The sequence below is a fragment of the Ctenopharyngodon idella genome, chromosome 7 (genome assembly GCF_019924925.1).
Source record: "Ctenopharyngodon idella isolate HZGC_01 chromosome 7, HZGC01, whole genome shotgun sequence".
Classification (NCBI taxonomy): Eukaryota; Metazoa; Chordata; class Actinopteri; order Cypriniformes; family Xenocyprididae; genus Ctenopharyngodon; species Ctenopharyngodon idella.
The window spans coordinates 40,351,471-40,370,700 of NC_067226.1; the positions used below are offsets into that span (position 1 = coordinate 40,351,471).

The 19,230-nt window shown below is 38.7% G+C and overlaps 1 protein-coding gene across 1 annotated transcript; it reads right to left on the bottom strand.

Moving 5' to 3' along the window:
* Positions 1-6,561: 6,561 nt before the first annotated feature.
* ywhae2 (tyrosine 3-monooxygenase/tryptophan 5-monooxygenase activation protein, epsilon polypeptide 2) lies at positions 6,562-19,030 on the bottom strand. Its single transcript, XM_051899397.1, has 6 exons — positions 18,765-19,030; positions 17,689-17,888; positions 16,319-16,425; positions 14,900-15,106; positions 10,166-10,302; positions 6,562-9,076 (listed from the first exon to the last, which is right to left on the bottom strand). Exons 1-6 carry the CDS (start codon positions 18,826-18,828, stop codon positions 9,024-9,026), a joined length of 768 nt encoding a protein of 255 aa, XP_051755357.1. The 5' UTR covers positions 18,829-19,030; the 3' UTR covers positions 6,562-9,023.
* Between the last annotated feature and the right edge of the window lie 200 nt (positions 19,031-19,230).

The window sequence follows — 19,230 nt, forward strand, 5'->3', positions numbered from 1 at the left end:
CACACCTCACAGAGGAACGTGGTCAGTCAGTGTTGAACTGCTTGAATTCGTTCAAAGGCAGGACAGCGGTCCCACCGAAATTATTTCTCCTGGGGCATATGGCAGCTGCAGCGAGAGTAACTTCATTTGAGACCGCTTCAGCACTGGCTTCACGGCTGAGTCCCAAAATGGCCGTGACAATGCGGCACTCACTGGGTAAAAATCACATCGGCCTGTCACCAAACCTTCAGCCAGTGGGTGGACCCTTCATTTCTTCAGGCAGGTGTGCCCCTAGAACAGGTGTCCAGGCATGCTGTTGTATCCACAGGTGCCTTTGCCACTGGCTGGGGTGGCACGCACAACAGGCATGCAGTATCAGGGGTTTGGATGGGACCCCAACTGCATTGGCACATCAACTGCCTTGAGTTGCTAGCAGTACGTCGTGCACTGAGCTGCCTAAAAAAAGCCGTTACAGGGCAAACACGTATTGGTCCATACGGACAACACTGTGACCGTTGCGTACATCAACCGACAAGGTCATTTACGCTCCCGTCACATGTTGCAACTCGCCTGCCATCTCCTCCTCTGGAGTTGGAAGCATCTGAGGTCGCTTTGTGCCATTCACATCACCGGTGTGCTCAATCATGTAGCCGCTCATGAGCTGTGCTTCTGGAAGAATGGAGACTGCATCACCAGGCAGTCCAGCTGATTTGGAGCTGTTTCGGAGCTGCTCATGTAGACCTGTTTGTCTCTCCAGAAACCTCTCACTGCCAGCTGTTTTACTCCCTGACCAAGGGAACACTTGGCACGGACTGACTGGCACACAGCTGGCCCCAGGGTCTGCGCAAATATGCCTCCTCGCCCTCCCTCCATACTCTCTTGAGATTTGGCTCTGGTGCTTAGTGCACTTCAGAATGTCCCATTTGAGCCTTTGCAGTCAGTAGAGTTGAAGGTTCTATCTATGAAAACATTGCTTCTGGTTGCATTGGCCTCCATCAAGAGGGTAGGGGACCTGCAGGCATTTTCGGTCGACGAATCGTGCCAAGAGTTTGGGCCGCCTAACTCCCATGTTATTCTGAGACCTTGGTGGACCTGCAAGCACTGCCCCCGGAGGAGGCAGACCCAGCCCTAGCTTTGCTCTGTCCTGTCCACGCTCTGCGACTGTACGTGAACCGGGACCTTAGAGCAGCTCTTTGTTACGGAAGCCAGCAGAAGGGAAACGCTGTCTCCAAGCAGAGGATGGCCCACTGGACAGTGGATGTCATCACCTTGGCTTACCCTGCCTGCTCAGGTTGCGAGCTCACTCTACCAGAAGTGTTGCATCCTCCTGGGCGCTGGTACGTGGTGCCTCGCTGACAGATATTTGTAGAGCTATGGGTTGGGCGAGACCCAACATGTTCGCTGGATTCTATAGCCTTCATGTTGAGCCGGTATCCTCCTGTGTTCTCACCTCAAACTAGTGGAACCATAAGGCCCCGGCTTAATGTCGGCTTGTTGCGCCATAATATATGCTTGTTTTGCCCCAGAGAGTTCCCTGGAGTTCTGGAGTTCCCCCAGAGAGGCCTTCACTTGCTGTATTCTTGAAAACCAGTGTTAGGCTGGGTGCCCATATGTAGTGACCCTGAGGGGATCCCATATGTGTATTTTTTCATGGTATAGCTTTTCTAAGCTTGTGTCTTTCCCTTGGCAGTGCCCGCTCTGCCATCTCTGCAAAGGTGTAGCCTACTCCCTCAGAGTCACCCCAGAGACATCCATATGCAGTACGACCCTATAGCGTTAGTCCATATGTGTAAACTCCACATAGAACCTCCCTGCAACAGGATGTGGCTTCCGCAGCATTCCTTTTCCAGTGGAAAGGGAATGCTTTCCCAGTGTTATCCAAGTCTTACTGAGTGGGTTGTGCAGGAACAGCAGTGATCAATCTTCTCTGCATAAGCCCTGTCCCATCTTCTGCCCTAATAGGCATGGAGGGATCAGCAGGCTTTCGCAGGGCACTGGAAGGGGCAGCATCAGTGGCGCTTTGGTAGGAATTTCCAATTCGTCGGTCACTTACGTGACATTGAACGTGACTGGCTGAAAGGGACCGTCTTGGTTACTTGTGTAACCCTCGTTCCCTGAAGGAGGGAACGGAGATGTCACATCCTGTCACCACAGTTGCTGTACCACCGCTGGCCGGGTCACCGGCTCGGCTTCTCAGTGAAAACCTGAATATGCGTTGTTCCTGCTGCCTATTTATACCCACGCTGCAGGGCGTGGCAGTCAAATGCAAATATCGCCTGTCATGGTGCATTGGCTCGTTTAGTTAACACTCGAAGTAGATTGGTCTCTCTGGCAGGATTCATTGGTCACCGACGTGACATCTCCGTTCCCTCCTTCAGAGAACAAGGGTGACAAGTTTTTTTTACTGAAAAATACACTAAGATTCCTTAACATTTCTTAAAAAGTAATAATCATGCAAATCTTGTGTTCATTGGCATGAAAGCTATTAGAGATGTTACATTTCCCAACAAAAAATAACGGCATGAAAATGTAAAATGGTATTTTAAGCTATAATTTTGAAACTGATATTAAATTAATTGAAGAAGAAGAAAAAAAGTATCAGTAACCTATACTAATACATGCTGTAAAAGTATCGTTCATTTTTACTCCCAGGGCTGGAATTATCTCATATTGTGACAAAGGCAAAATAAAAATTTCACATACTTACAGGATATAGTTTATTGTAGCTATGTGGGCGCTCAGTTTTTTTTCTGTCATTTGGCCAAAATCTCATGTTATAAATGAAGTGCTATTTAAGACAGTATTGCCTAAGACTTGACGGCAAATGCTAGACTAAGACACTCTTCTCCGCTCCTCAAATACATAAAACATTAGCCTTTATATATATATATATACATATATATATATAAATAAAGAGAGAGAGAGAGATATTTAGTGTTCTTGAGTAAAGAAAACAGTGTACTTATTCAAACAACCAGTTCTTTTTTTTTACCTTAGCATTGCAAACAAACTACAGCAGTTCATTCGATTGAGGTGGGTGGAGTTATGAGGTTTTCACACTATTCACACTATTTGCATTTGTTTGTGCAATATTTGTGAATCCGGTCACATAGGCCTATAGTGTAAATGGGTTCGCCCAATCAAATGAGTCAGCCTACACATCCAGTTCAAGATGTTAATACAACCATTTATGTCTTTAAAACCCGAGTTCCAGACATGCAACCTTTTTTTTTTTTTTTTTTTTGGCTGCGTTGGCCTATAATAAAATTTGAAGCCATTGTTATTCTGAACCGCTAGGTGATGATAACATAAGACAGCCCTGAGAAATTGACAGCAGAAATAGACAGTCTATGTGAAAGAACATGGAGCTAAGCAACAGCAACAACAGACATTTTATGAGGTTTGACAACCAGACATCTGAGAGAGTCAGCTGGTTCAGATGATGTTCAACACAGAAACATGAACACAGATCTGTGAATCATCAATGTTGAAATGGTTCAACTGTACTCTGTCAGAGTGAAAGCTCTGGATATTGGATGAGGGAGTTCACATTCACAAAAGCGTACTAGGCTACAAGCTTTCTCAAAATGCAGATGAAATAAATACCATTGTATTTGTACCATTTTCTGCAACATGAGTACAGTACTGGATTTTGGCTGAAAGGTGTGCATTAAAACCCCATAAATTATATATACAGTGGGGAAAATAATTATTTGATCCCCTGCTGATTTTGTAAGTTTGACCACTTACAAAGAAATGAAGGGTCTATAATTTGTATGGTAGATTTATTTTAACAGATAGAGACAGAATATCAACCAAAAAATCCAGAAAAACACATTATATAAATGTTTTAAATTGATTTGCATTTCAGTGAGTGAAATAAGTATTTGATCCCCTACCAACCAGCAAGAATTCTGGCTCCCACAGATTGGTTAGGTGTCCAAGTGGAACACAGATTAGTCCTGTCACTTTAAGAAAGTACTCCTAACGTCATCTTGTTACGAGTATAAAAGAAACCAGTCCACAGAATCTGTATCTTCCATTCCAACCTCTTCACCACCATGGGCAAGACCAAAAAGCTGTTAAAGGACGTCAGGGACAAGATTGTAGACCTTCACAAGGCTGGAATGGACTACAAGACCATCAGCAAGAAGCTTGGTGAGAAGGAGACAACTGTTGGTGCGGAAATGGAAGAAATCCAAAATAACCATCAATCGCACTCTGTCTGGTGCTCCATGCAAGATCTCGCCTTATGAGGAAAGGATGGTCATGAGAAAGGTGAGGGATCAGCCCAGAACTTCACAGGAGGAGCTTGTTAATGATTTCAAGGCAGTTGGGACCACAGTCACCACGCAAACCATTGGTAACATACTACGTTGCAATGGATTGAAATCCTGCAGTGTCCGCAAGGTCCCCCTGCTCAAGAAGGCACATGGACAAGCTCGTCTGAACATCTAAATGATTCAGAGAAAGCTTGGGAGAAAGTGCTGTGGTCACATGAGACCAAAATTGAGCTCTTTGACATCAACTTGACTCGCTGTGTTTGGAGGGAGAGAAATGCTGACTATTACCCCAAAAACATCATCCCTACAGTCAAGCATGGAGGTAGAAACATTATGGTTTAGGGGTTTTTCTCTGCTAAGGGTACAGAATGACTTCACCGCATTGAGGGGCCGATGGGCGGGGCCCATGTACCGTAAAATTCTGGATGAGAACCTCCTTCCCTCAGCCAGAACACTGAAGATGGGTCATGGATGGGTCTTCCAGCATGACAATGACCCAAAATATACCACCAAAGCAACAAAGGGGTGGCTCAAGAAGAAGCACATTAAGGTCATGGAGTGGCCTAGCCAGTCTCCAGACCTTAAGAAAATCTGTGGAGGGAGCTGAAACTTCGAGTTGCCAAGTGACAGCCAAGAAACCTTAAGGATTTAGAGAAGATCTGTAAAGAGGAGTGGACCAAAATCCCTCCTGAGATGTGTGCAAACCTAGTGACCAAATCAAATACTTATTTCACTCAATGAAATGCAAATCAATTTATAACATTTGTACAGTGTTTTTTTTTTTTTATGGATTTTTTGCTTGATATTCTGTTTATCTGTTAAAATAAACCTACCATAAAAATTATAGATCCTTCATTTCTTTGTAAGTGGTCAAACTTACAAAATCAGCAGGGAATCAAATAATTATTTTCCCCACTGTATAAACTCAGCAAAACAGAAAAAAAAAGAAACGTCTTCTTTCTTAACGTGTAAATATTTGTATGGACAAAAAAAAAAAACTCAAAAGACATAAACTGACGTAATTTCACAGACATTTGCATTGAGAATTGGAATAATGAGTCCCTGAACAGCGCAGGGGTCAATAGCGGTTAGTATGTGGTGGGTCTACCAGCTGCCAGGGTTAGTTCACCCCAAAATGAAATTTCATTAAGTACTCACCCTCATGTCGTTTCAAACCTGTAAGACCTTCGTTCATCTTTGGAACACAAATTAAGATATTTTTGATGAAATCTGAGGGTATCTGATCCAAACATAGGCAGCAACGTCATTGCACCTTTTGACGTCCAGAAAGGTAGTTAAAAACATGGTTAAAATAGTCAACATGACTACAGTGGTTCAACCTTAATGTTATAAAGCGACAAGATTACTTTATGTGTGCAAAAACAAAATAAAAATAACGACTTTAACAATTTGAACCGTTGTCATACGTAGTGAACTCAGTGCAGGCTTCCTTGTTTACGCCTGAACGCTGACTCATTATTGGCCGACGCTGAACACGTGAGCAGCGCGACGCATGTATGTGATACTGACACAGGATCCGGCCAATAATGAGCCAGCATTCAGACGTAAACAAGGAATGAAAGAATCAGGGTGTGTGATAGTTTGGCACCACAACACAAATCAAGAATCTATCGCTATTTATCTATTGCTCTGTCACCCAATATTAAAACTAGAGTCTAAAAGCTTTCAGATGATATATATTTTGTCAAGATTACTTTAGGATTAGATTAAGATATTATTGTTATAAATGTATAATGGTAAATGCCCCAAGGGGTGGGGGGAGGGGCAGTCTTAAAAATAGTGGTTAAAAACATTTTTCTAAATTATAAATTCAGATATTTATTCTTTGTAATGTGTGAAAAGTATTATTAAAAGTTAATTATTTATACATGATTGTATGTTTTTTTTTTTTTTTCATAGTGTGATTTGGGGGATTGTATTGAATCCAGTCAGGGTCAATTTGACCCGGACCATATAAGCAGTAACCAGAAATCGAACAGTGCATAAGGGTTAATTGTGAAATTTACAGGCAATTTCAGAGTAAAAATTGTTTCTACAGCATTTTTTTTTCTTCCAGTGTCCTCAAGAGGTCAGGGTTTGGCTAGTTAGTCTCTGTTAGATGATGCTTATCCACATATTAGGACAAAAAAAAAAAAAAAAAAAAAAAAACTTAAAATATCTACAATTTGTATGCTGCTTATGTTATTGCCAATGACGTTTTTTCTTATAAAAGTTTTTTCATTTTTTCAGCCGTTATAGATAAATATTCTTGCCTCCAATAAATCAATTAAAACAAAGAGAAAGGTTAAGATAGTGTTTTATTAATTCATTTATTTAGTCTTGATTTATTCGGAAGGTTGAGTCGATCTCATGCTGTGTCTCCATACGAAGACAGGTGTTTGTTGGCTTCAGGCAGAATAAACAGTACAAATCAGATTCAAGTTACACGTACTGAACAGAAGAAATACATGACAATGTAGACTGAAGAGAGAAAGAGTCAGAATGAGAGTAGATACACGAAGATGAAATCCTGGTAACAATTTACAATAAGGTGTCATGTGTGTTAACATTAGTTAATGCATTATCTAACATTAACTAACAACAAGCAAATTTGGACCACTTTATTTTACAGTATCCTTGTTACATGTTACATGTACATACTATAGTATTAACAGTAAATTACACAAATTCAAGCAACTAACCCTAAACCTATATTAAGAAAATGTTCATTGTTAATATTGTATAATTACACTGTAACAAGGACACTTTAAAGAGTAACCAAATGATTTTATAGCATTTATTAACCTGTGTTAATGTTAGTAAATAAAAAATTGTTTATGTTTGTTCAGAGTGCATTAACCAATGTTAAAACAAAATGTAATAGTAAATGTTGAAATGAACATTACCTAATAAATTCTGTAGAAGTATCGCTCATTGTTGGTTTATGTTAAATAACGTAGTCAACAAATGTTAAGAAATGCAACCTCATTGTAAAGTCATACCAAAATCCCCAACTAGAGTTTCACCTCAGTCCATTGAAGAAAAACACCAAAGCATCTTGCTTGTTTTGCATCTGATCTTGAGAAAGATCTGTTTCTTTCCTGCCTTAAAACACAAAAAGCTTCTGAGGCAAAGCACAAGAGCTTTGACAACAGCTTTATAGAAATATTTCTGCAGCAGCAGCCTTTCGAATAACATTGAGGCGAGAGTTGCATTCATTTCTGAAAAGCTTGAAAAGCGTATAGTTACTCATTGTAACCAACCACAGGACACCATACCACAGACAGAGAACTTTCTGACAAAATCCATCGCTTTAGAAAAGAAGGGCAAAATGTTTTTGAGGCCAAATTTACGATTACACAGCTTGAGTTTTTTTACTCACAGCCGACCTCAAAAAAAGCTTCTAAAAATAAACATCTCCAATAATGGCCATTGAGCTCAATTGACAGAATAACACTAATAAAGAACTAAGCCAAAGCAAACCTGTATAATAAAAGTGTGATTCTCAAGGAAGTTTGCAACAGGTAGTAAAGCCAAACCTTACAGAGGAAACTCTCCATTCTGGCATCATATAATCATATAATGACCTAAGTGAATAGTTTATTAAAAAATGCTTAAGATTTAAAAAACATAAAATAAAATGAAACCCTAAAACCCTCTAAAAATATACACTACCGCTTATAAGTTTGGAGTCGGTAAGATCTTTTAATGTTTTTGAAAGAAGTCTCTTATGTTCATCAAGGCTGCATTTATTTGATCAAAAATACAGTAGAAACAGTGAAATATTATTAGGATTTAAAAGAAATATTTTCTATGTGAATATATTTTAAAAAGTAATTTATTCCTGTGATGCAAAGCTGAATTTTCAGCATCATTACAGTCTTCAGTGTCACATGATTCTTCAGAAATCATTCTAATATGCTGATTTTCTGCTGAAGAAACATTTCTTAACATCATCAATAGTGAACACAGTTGTGTCGCTTCATATTTTTGTGGATACCGTGACACTATCATTCAAAAGTCAAGGGTAAGATTTTTTTTTAAAGAAAATAATACTTCAGTAATATTTTTATTCAGCAAGGACGTATTAAATTGATCAAAAGTGACAGTAAAGACATTTATATTCATGCTGTTTATTGGAACTTTGTTCAAAGAATCCTGAAAAAAAAAAAAAAAATGTATCACAGTATCCACAAAGATATGAAGCCGCACAACTGGGTTCAACATTGATAAGAACCATTATTAATAATCGAGCACCAATATTAATAATGGAGCAGCAAATCAGCATATTAGAATGATTTCTGAAGAATCATGTGACACTGAAGACTGGAGTAATGATGCTGAAAATTCAGCTTTGCATTGTAGGAATAAATTACATTTTAAAATATATATTTAAAAAAAAAAGAAAAAAAAAAAAAAGTAATATTTCACAATATTACAGTTTTTACTGTATTTTTGATCCAGTAAATGCAGCCTTGGTGAGCATAAGAGACTTCAATGACTCCAAAAAAAATCTCAATGACTCCAAACTACTGTAGATGTCAGATAGATGACAGCAAAGGTACGAAACAAGGAGAAACGCGAGAGAGGAAAAGACAGACAGATAAAGTGATAAAACAGGGATGGACAGAAACAGCATTCAGCATCTGAACTCTTCTCTATGACACCATGTGGTTTCCCTGAGGGCAGGGATGAATGAGAAAGAGAGAGCAACAGACAGACAGAGAGAGAGAGAAGGTTTAGTATGTTGGCGTTGACATCTCACTGGGTTTCCTCCTCAGCATCTTGCTGTGCTGGTTTATTTTGTTCTTCACCTGAAAAAAAGAAGTCTGTTATTACAGTGGCATTAACAGTTTAAGCCACACACTATAAGACAAACTCGACACCTTACACGTTTTAAGCCTGCGACAAAAAAACTGAAGTCACGTGGCTGACACTCTTCATGTGCAATTGTGCAACGCTGCAACTAGTCACAGATGCTACAACCAATTTCAAACAGGTTTGCACCCAACTAGTGCTTGTTCACATTTATTTTCATTTACACTGGTTTGTCCATGTTCCTCTAGCTTTGTTAATGTCAACTGTACAAAAGCACAGAATGCATATATAAAGTTTCTGCGTAAATGAATGTTTTCACAAAACATTCCATATGTATGAACAATTACCAAAGATTCTGTTTAGAGTTTTTTTTAAACAAATAGTTACTGATTCTACATTCTGATTGGATGAGCCACGCTTGAAGTTCAATGCAGAGACAATGCACTCATTCTATATAATGCGTCAAAACCTACAGTTAGGCTAATGAACTATTGGCAGAAGATTATTTTCCTATTCTTACTGTTAAAAGAAAAACTCACTGCATCCAATTTCAGATACTTCCCTACTATATAGTATGCAGAAAACAGTAGGCCAAAAGAGAAGTATGTCCGAATAAATAGTAAAATAGTAGGTGAAAGTGGATGACCTACTACTTCCGGCAAGATTCTGAAGTGCGCATTTGATGGACACTACTATCCCATGAGGCCATGGGAGGGGATTTATGAACGAAAGTGAAACAACACAACTGACGCTGGTAGATTACATGACAGTAACAACATTGATGTAGTACATCCAAAATTCATTCATACTACCCATATTCATACTATATAGAGCATACTTTTTTAATGGCTTTGGAGTAAATTCAAATTCAAAAAGTACCTACTCAGACAGTACACAATTTCAGACGCAGCGACTATCTCTACGGATGATAACTGCTCCGACTACAAAATGGTTTCTGTTTTCTTCAATCCTCAGTCATGCCACAAGCCACATGTGGTGAGAAATTAGCTTTTTGCTTTAGAAACTGCTTTAGTCTACTATAGCAATTGACAAAGCAGTTTTCCCTTCTCTAAGGTGTGTCTCACCATCTCCCTGCATGTCTGAAGTCCACAGTGTCAGGTTGTCCCGTAACAGCTGCATGATGAGTGTAGAGTCCTTGTAACTGTCCTCACTCAGCGTGTCCAGCTCTGCTATCGCATCATCAAACGCTGCCTTCGCCAACCTGTTGGAGGAGTAAGTGGGTCAGACTGAGGCTAAATCCTAATTAAATGCTAACATAACTACATAAAATAAAAATCTTGACTAAAATCACATTTCTTTTTCCCCCCTTAATAACTATTGTTTTTAAATTTATTAAATAACAGACAGTTCTTGAAACTTCAGGAATCATGAAATGCATCATGGTTAAAATCATTTTATATATCAATACCCACAGTTTCTGTTGATATATAAATAATATTGATATATTAACAAGCTTTGAATATTGTGTTGAAAAACGGGAGGAAAAGATTGAGAAACAGCTGTTGAGAATCTAAGGCCCTGTTTACACCTGCTATTATAGGGTTAGTTCACCCAAAAATGAAAATTCTGTCATTAATTACTCACCCTCATGTCGTTCCAAACCTGTAAGACCTTCGTTCCTCTTCAGAACACAAATTAAGATATTTTTGATGAAATCCGAGAAGTATATGACTCGTCCATAGATGGCAATATAAATCAACATTTTCAAGGTCCAGAAAGGTACTAAAGACATCGTTAAAACGTCGACGTGACTGCAGTGGTTCAACCTTAATTTTATGAAGCGACGAGAATACTTTGTGCGCAAAAACAACAAAAATAATGACTTTATTCAACAATATCTTCTCTTCTGTGTCGTTCTCATACGTTGTTTACATCCAGTGCTTCCAGGTTCTATGTCAGAATGCCAACTCATTATTGGCCGGCTCTTGCGTCAACAACACACGCATGCGTCGTGCTGCTCATGTGTGCAGTTTTAGCCAATACTGAGCCAGCATTCAGACATAAACACAGAAGCCTTCACTGTGCTTACTGCGTCACATGCGTAAGGATAATGACAGGGAAGAGAAGAGATTGTTGAATAAAGTCATTTTTTGTTGTTTTTGTGCACAAAAAGTATTCTCGTCACTTCATAAAATTAAGGTTGAACCACCGTAGTCACGTTGACGGTTTTAACGATGTCTTTATTACCTTTCTGGACCTTAAGAAATGTTTTTTATACTGCTGTCTATAGACGAGTCATATACCTCTCGGATTTCATCAACAATATCTTAATTTGTGTTCCGAAGATGAATGAAGGTTTTACGGGTGTGGAATGACATGAGGGTGAGTAATTAATGACAGAATTGTTTTATTTATTTTGGGTGAACTAACCCTTTAAGATGTGTTTTGGTTGATCAGATCACAAGTGGACGAGGAAGACACCTGGTGTTTTAATCTGTCACTTTTGTCCACTTTCAACCACTTCTGTCCTGATTTCTTTTAGGGGAGTGTCTATGGGTGGGTAAATAAATGGGCTTTTTCGGATCTTTTGATCTAATAGATTAAATAAGTTAAAGCAATTTACATATGAATGCACCCAGAGACAACGGAAAATCATACAGAGAACAGCAGCTTTCTTTTCTGCTCTGCCAGCCGCAAGATCATGGTGAGTGTGTTAGAAATCAGGAATTGTGAGAGAACATTGTTGGCTGGAGACCAAAGATTGGTTTGAAGACGAGAAACGTACCACGCACAAAGTTTAAATCCCATCCGGCTAACGCGTTTCCCATAATGTTTATGCATTAAGTCAGTAGGCAGAGAGTAGGCAGTCTTTTGTGGCTGTTCGAACGCATTCGACCACATGAGCGTCTACACTGTGAAAGCAATCCGGTCGAATGCATTTTCGACTACCTCTGGAAGTGGTCAAAAGTGGACAAGCTCAAAACATTTTAGACCCCGTTTACACCTGTATTTAGCGTCGTCCACTTGTGATCTGTTCAACCAAAACGCATCTTAATTCCAGATGTAAAACAGGGCCTACTACGCAAATATTCCAGCAATGTGATCACATTTGGATAAAATAAGGGTTTTTTTTGTTGTTTTTTTTTCAGTCATTTGCCCATTCAACATTTCTCAATTTATTTTTACATGAGGTACTATGCTTCAACATTAGGTAAAATAAACAAATGCTGAAATAAATGTATACAAATATATGTAGACATTAAAAAAACTAATATAAATGACAAAACACAATTATTAAAATTAAACTAAAATTAAAATGAAAACAGAAAATATAAAAATAAAAAACTAATAGTATGTCAATTGGCGCTTTACTTTGGTTCGGTTTGCTTTTCCACTGCAGTTCAGTACCGCTTCAAAGTGGTTGGGATTAGAGTGATCGTTATAGTTGTGCTGCCTCTACTGATACAGCCTTTTCTTTTTTCAAGTTGCGTGCGACGGTCGTTTAAAGCAAGTCGTTTAAAGCAGTTAAACCAATGATACTGCGGTGGCTGTTACTGACTATTTAAATCTAGTTCAATGTCAATCTTCAATCTCGTCACTGTTGCAAATCCATTGACGCTGGTAGTGACGATTCACTCTGACCAATCAGTGATCTGCAGTGTTTGCACGTCACAGTTTAGTATCGGTACAGCTCGCTTAGAACCTCAAATAAGGTGGTACTATTTAAGTGAACCATACCATGCAGTGGAAAAGCGCCAAATGATACTAAAATAACACTGCTTAGCCATAGCTGTCTATGCATATTAAAGGGGGGTCTAATGCTATTTCGTGCATTCTGACTTATTTACACTGTTAAAGAGTTGGATTCTCTTATTAAACATGATCAAAGTTTCAAAAAACAAGTTGGACGTATGACGGAGTATTTCTTTACCAAAAATACTCTTGAGATTTCTCACAAACTTCGGACAGTTTTCTTCAAGTATGGCCCTTTATTATGAAATAAAGGGTGAAATTCCTTGTACGGGCACTTCTCCTGGACTAGAGCGAGAGAGAGCAAGAGCACTCCCATCAATGCATTTCGTTCGGGTTACGGAAGTCGTCGGAAGCCCTGCACAGGACTTGCTCGAGAAAGATGTGTCACTGTTTTTTTTTTTTTTTAGACCAACGAAATCAACGTTACCAAAGAAGTGTGTTTTTGGTTGTGAGGGAAAGATAACCTTGCTTCCGAAAGAACCCAGCGTTAAGTAGAGCTGAGAGATTTGTGCTCATGCATTACATTGATGCACTCTCGATATCTGTCATTAAAATAACCATAGAAACTGCTTTAAAGGGGGGGTATAATGCCATTTCATGTATTCTGACTTATTTACACTGTTAAAGAGTTGGATTCTCATGGTAAACATGGACAAAGTTTCAAAACACGAGTTGGACGTATGACGGAGTATTTCTGTGCCAAAAATACTGTTCCAAGTCCTCATAAACTTCGCTGTCTTTACTTCAAGTATGGGCCTGTGTGATGTGAAAGGGGTCAGAATTCTTTGTACGGGCACTTCACCCAGAAGAGCGTGCACGCACACGTCGACCAGAGCGAGAGAGCAAGAGCACGCCCATCAACGTGCTTCGTTCGGGTTTACGGAAGTCGTCGGCAGCGCTGCACAGGTCACAGGACTTCACGAAATCAACAGTCACCAAAGAAGTGTGTTTTTGGTTGTGAGGGAAAGATAACCTTGCTTCCCAAAGAACCTAGTGTTAAGTGGCGCTGAGAGTTTTGTGCTCACGCATTACATTGATGTGCTCTCGATATTTGTTATTAAAATAACCATAGAAACTGATAGTTGCAATCACTTTTTTATTGGTTAAAATGAATGGAGAATATCTCGTGTTTTTCCGCGGCTGTTTGAGCCCTCGGGATCGGCGCTTATGGTTTCATAAACAAGACCCAGTTCCAGATCGTTTGAAACTGAAAGATGGAGCAATCACAGCGATAATGATCCCGGTCATGAGTTGGAACCGCAGGTGGTGAGTAAAACTTTTGTTGGCAATAGGCGCCTAAGTGCATGTAATGTAAACAACACGAATGTAGTGAATTCATAAATTCATCATTCACTATACGCTATATTCATTATAGTGATTCAAAAGTTATCCATGGATAATGCGATGGTGTATTGTGTGTGTTTAAAAACATTTGTTTAGCAGACCATTGATAGCTTCGCTGCACAAAAGCTGCGCGTGCTCGTCACTCTTTTTATCTTCGCCCACGGCACACCTCCAGGAGCTCGGCTGTTTTCGGAAAGACTCGGTACAGCTTATCAGTCTTTTATAAATATGATAAAACTAAAGACTCTTCGGAGATATGAAGGATGCTATACTACTCTATAGGGACTCAAGATTAACATGAGATTGGCAGAAACTGTGTGTTATGTACCCTTTAATCTGGGACACAAGGAATTTTTTAGGGCTGCCCACAACTAAAGATTTAAGCCATTAGTTGACAACTCGTACGTTTAATTTTTAATTAATTAATTACTTAAATATACTGGGTGGATGGAGATCGGAAAATAATCGAGTTTCAGGGCTGAGAAAGGATATTATATGTAACATTCTTCTACATTACAGAAAAATACTAAACCACAGTAATGAGCCTTTAAAATACAAATGTGTTGTTAAAGATCTGTCTGACTTCGCCAATTCCTGTGGAGGATTTTTTTTTTTTTTCTATGACTGTTTCTGTAAAATTTGGTCAGCTAAGCCTCTTCTCGACTAACGTTTCGACTATTTGGGAGCAGCCCTAGAATTTTTAACATCAAACAAGCATTACACACTTTAAGTGAGGGAAAAAAAAAAAAAAAAAATCTAACCTGCATGCGCGGTCAGGGGAGTTAAGGATCTCGTAGTAAAAGACGGAGAAGTTGAGAGCTAGGCCAAGCCGGATGGGATGTGTGGGTGGGAGCTCAATCATGGCAATGTCACTGGCAGCTTTGTACGCAACCAAACTGTTCTCTGCTGCTTCCTTCCTGTCATTACCCGTGGCAAACTCTGCTAGGTACCTGTGGTAGTCACCCTTCCTGCAAACACACAAAAACAAGTGTGGGTGAAAAGATTAACTTTGCATTAGCTAAATTGACTTGACGTCAGAAAAGTGTTCAAAAATGTTATGATATATCAGGCCTGTCACGATTATTAATTTCAATAAAATCAATTGTTTAAATGAAATTGTCATGCAAAAAAGGGAAATTTAAAGGTTAGTTCACCCAAAAATGAAAATTCTGTCATTTATTACTCACCCTCATGTTGTTCCACACCCATAAGACCTTTGTTCATCTTCAGAACACAAATTAAGATATTTTTGATAAAATCCAATGGCTCAGCGAGGCCTGCATTGCCAGCAAGACAATTAACACTTTCAATGCCCAGAAAGGGATTAAAAACATATTTAAAACAGTTTATGTGAGTACAGTAGTTCAACCTTAATATTATAAAGCGAAGAGAATACTTTGGGCACCAAAAATTTTATTTTTTTAATTTTATTTTATTTATTTGTTTAGTTAACAGGGACATTGCACATTAATAAAACATTTCTGTAAATGCACAGAATTAGCCGAAGGCTATTTTTTATCTGTAGCCCCTGGACAGAATGTTACAAGTCACCTGCCATCTTGGTTTGGCCTGCCAAATAATGACTTTTCAACAATATCTAGTGATGGCCGATTTCAAAACGCTGCTTCGAAGCTTTACGAATCTTTTGTTTTGAATCAGTGGTTCGGATCGCGTATCAAACTACCAAAGTCACGTGAACTACTGAAATTCCGAAACACTTATGACGTAACGAAGCCTCATTTACTGAAATCGTGTGACTTTGCCGCTTCGAACCAATGATTCGAAAAAAAGATTCGTAAAGCTTCGAAGCAGTGTTTTGAAATCAGCCATCACTAGATATTGTTGAAAAGACGTTATTTTGTTTTTTTGGCGCACAAAAAGTATTCTCGTCGCTTTATAATATTAAGGTTGAACCACTGTACTCACATAAGCTGTTTTAAATACATCTTTAGTACCTTTCTGGGCATCTGAAAGTGTTAAATATCTTGCTGGCAATAGAGGCCTCACTGAGCCATCGGATTTCATCAAAAATATCTTAATTTGTGTTCCGAAGATGAACGAAGCCCATGACTTAAGTGAGAGTACAGTATACTCAACACTCTGACCCTCGCCCATCTAAGCATTGTGTAGGAGACATATGAAGTTCTAAATGCATGTACTTTGATTTGTCAACCACCTACATTTTGTAGTAGAAAACTTTGGATTCTCCTGTGTTGGCTGCAGGAATGAGGTGTTTGTCCAGTACATCCAGTATGTCATTGCAAATAGATTTCAGCTCATTCTCAACCTGCAAAGGGTAAGATGAGAAATGGCATCACATACATCTAGATTACATGACTTAATAAAAAAACAAACAGTCTAAAATCCTTTCACAAGACACCATGTAAGTCTCTGAGCCATAGAACTCACAACAAGGGCATTTCAAGGTATGGATTCAGGTATTATTGTAAAATAAAGGTTAATTTATTGGCATTGATGGTTCCATGAGGAGCCTTTAACATCCATTGTTTTTTTTTAAATCCACAAAAGGTTATTTATTGAGGAAAAAGGTTCTTTAGATTTATAAAATGTTCCTCACACCAAGAAAAAAAATCGTTCTTTTAAGAACTGATCACTGAAAGGTTCTTTGGTTAACCAAAAATTGTTCTTCTATAGGGGCTAGGCATGTGACGGTTGCGATTATGTTGCGAAAATTGCTTAAGTGTTTATCATAATATACTGTATTGAATGAATGAATGAGGCATTTATATAGCACTTTACAATCATATCAGTAGTCTCTACTCAACCACTACCAGTGTGCAGAATCCACTCGGATGATGCAATGGCAGCCACAAAGGCATCAGTGCGCTCACCACACACCAGCTATGGGTGGAGAGGAGAGAGAGACAGAGCCAATTCAATGGATAGGATTATTAGGAGGCCATGTATGGTAAGGGCCAATTGAGGGAATTTGGCCAGGACACCAGGGTTACACCCCTATTCTTTTACAAGAAGTGCCATGGGACTTTTTATAACCACAGAGAGTCAGGCCCTCGGTTTAACGTCTCATTTGAAGGACAGTGCTTGTTACAGTATAGTGTCCCCGTCACTATACTGGGGCATTAGCTCATGTTAGCTCAGGTCCATTAATTAATACAGTTATCCCTTTTGATTTTAATAATGTGTAACTAAATGTTGAAATTAATATTAAAATTAATAAATGCTTTACAAGTATTTTTCATTGTCAGTTGAAAAAAATGAACTAATGTTAACTACTGGAACCTGATTGTAAAGTGTTAACGAACAATAATAAAGAATCATAACATTTCCAATCAATATCTAGGGCATGTTGTAAACCAAGAGCTAATTTAGTCCCCCCAAAATGTGTTCCTATAACTAAAATCGTTCCCAGTTCCCGTGATGCAAACACGGCAAAAGCAGGTACTTCCGCCAATAGTTCTAGGAGTTACGAAAATGTTCCTCCAGTGTGAAAGCAAGCTAAAACTACAAAAAACAACAACATTTGTTACCTGAAATAAAACAAAATTGTAAAAATAAAATGTAGTCTCACCGTTTGTCTGTATTCTCGGATCATTTTGAGTTTGTCCTCTCCGCCCTTGCTCTCCTCTTTCTGCTCAATGCTGCTGATTATCCTCCAGGAGGCTCTCCGTGCTCCAATCACATTCTTATATGCAACTGATAACAGGTTTCTCTCCTCTACTGTGAGCTCGATGTCCTTCCCTGCAACATTCTTCATTGTCTCCACCATTTCTGAAACACAGAGAGAGAAGATTGATCCTACTGACAAAAAGGGAACGTATCAACAAAGATCATCAAAGGGAAAAAGGACACAGCTTTTCTGTTACAATTCATAACATACAAATGTCACAGACTGGGTAGTGAAATAAGGGAACCTTTTTTCCCCCCCTTTTAATTTTCCAGATAAAAGTTACTAGCATGGTAACTAATTCTTCTAGAGGTTTCAAACTCTACTAGTTTGCTAGCCCTAGCTATTACAAATTAACCATTCACAGATTTTACAGAACAGTTCTTGGCAATGAGAGCAATGAGATCAACATTTACTTTAGTATACTAACAACGCAGTATAAGCTTAGGTTGGGCTGAGTTAGTTTAGACCAATGATTTTCAATCTTTTAGATGCCAGACCCCAAAATTGTATCCTAAAAATTAAAAGGCATCTATCTTTTAAGTTACCTTATTGTTTCATTTTAATCTATTTATATCAATCTGCATGTTTATTTTAATCTGATTAAATCAATTTAATAGATTAATATTTTTTTTTATATTATACACAATTTTATTCATTTATTAAAATCTAATCTAAATTATTTTAATCTGTTTACATACAGTTTTTCTCTAGACTTTTCAACGGACCCCAGTTTGAAGCATATTAACAATGCAGTATAAGCTTAGGTTGGGTTGAGTTAGTCTAGGCCTTTCCAAACGGATATTTCTTCCCATTTCACCTGGACGTGCGCATGTGAATGGCCAGCGCTTAGATTTTGGGTTTCAACCCACAATTTCACCAGTAATAGGACAAACAAATCCAGCTCTGCTGCTTCTTCTTCCTCGGCTGCAATTCAAATGTGTGACAAGAATATAAATCGCCAAAAAACATCAACTCACCATCGTATCTCTCTGCTTGCTCTGCTAGTTTAGCCTGGTATACCAAGTGCTCTCGATCTGCCATGGTTACTTGGGGATCGGGAGGAGGTGGAAATGGTAAGCGACGTTGTTTTTTGTGCAGACGGATGAAAAGGTTAAAAGCAAGTGAATAAATATACTATACTGTGTTACTTGGTGAATCAACGGCAGCTTAAAATCCTCGTACACTGTAACCGGCGACACTGCACTAAATATGGCGACAAAACTCTATCCGGGAAATTCGCAGCGAGTCCTGCGCACTTCCTTCGCGACGAACGTGGATACTCCTTTTTTTTTTTTTTTTTTTTCTTTCTTTCTTTCTTTTTTTTTTTAAGAACTTAAAATATACATTTAAAATAGCTTTCGTAGACGTAAAAAAAATAATAATAATAATTTAAAAATAAAAGTAAATCAAGGCACAAATAAATTAGAGACAAAGAAAGATAAG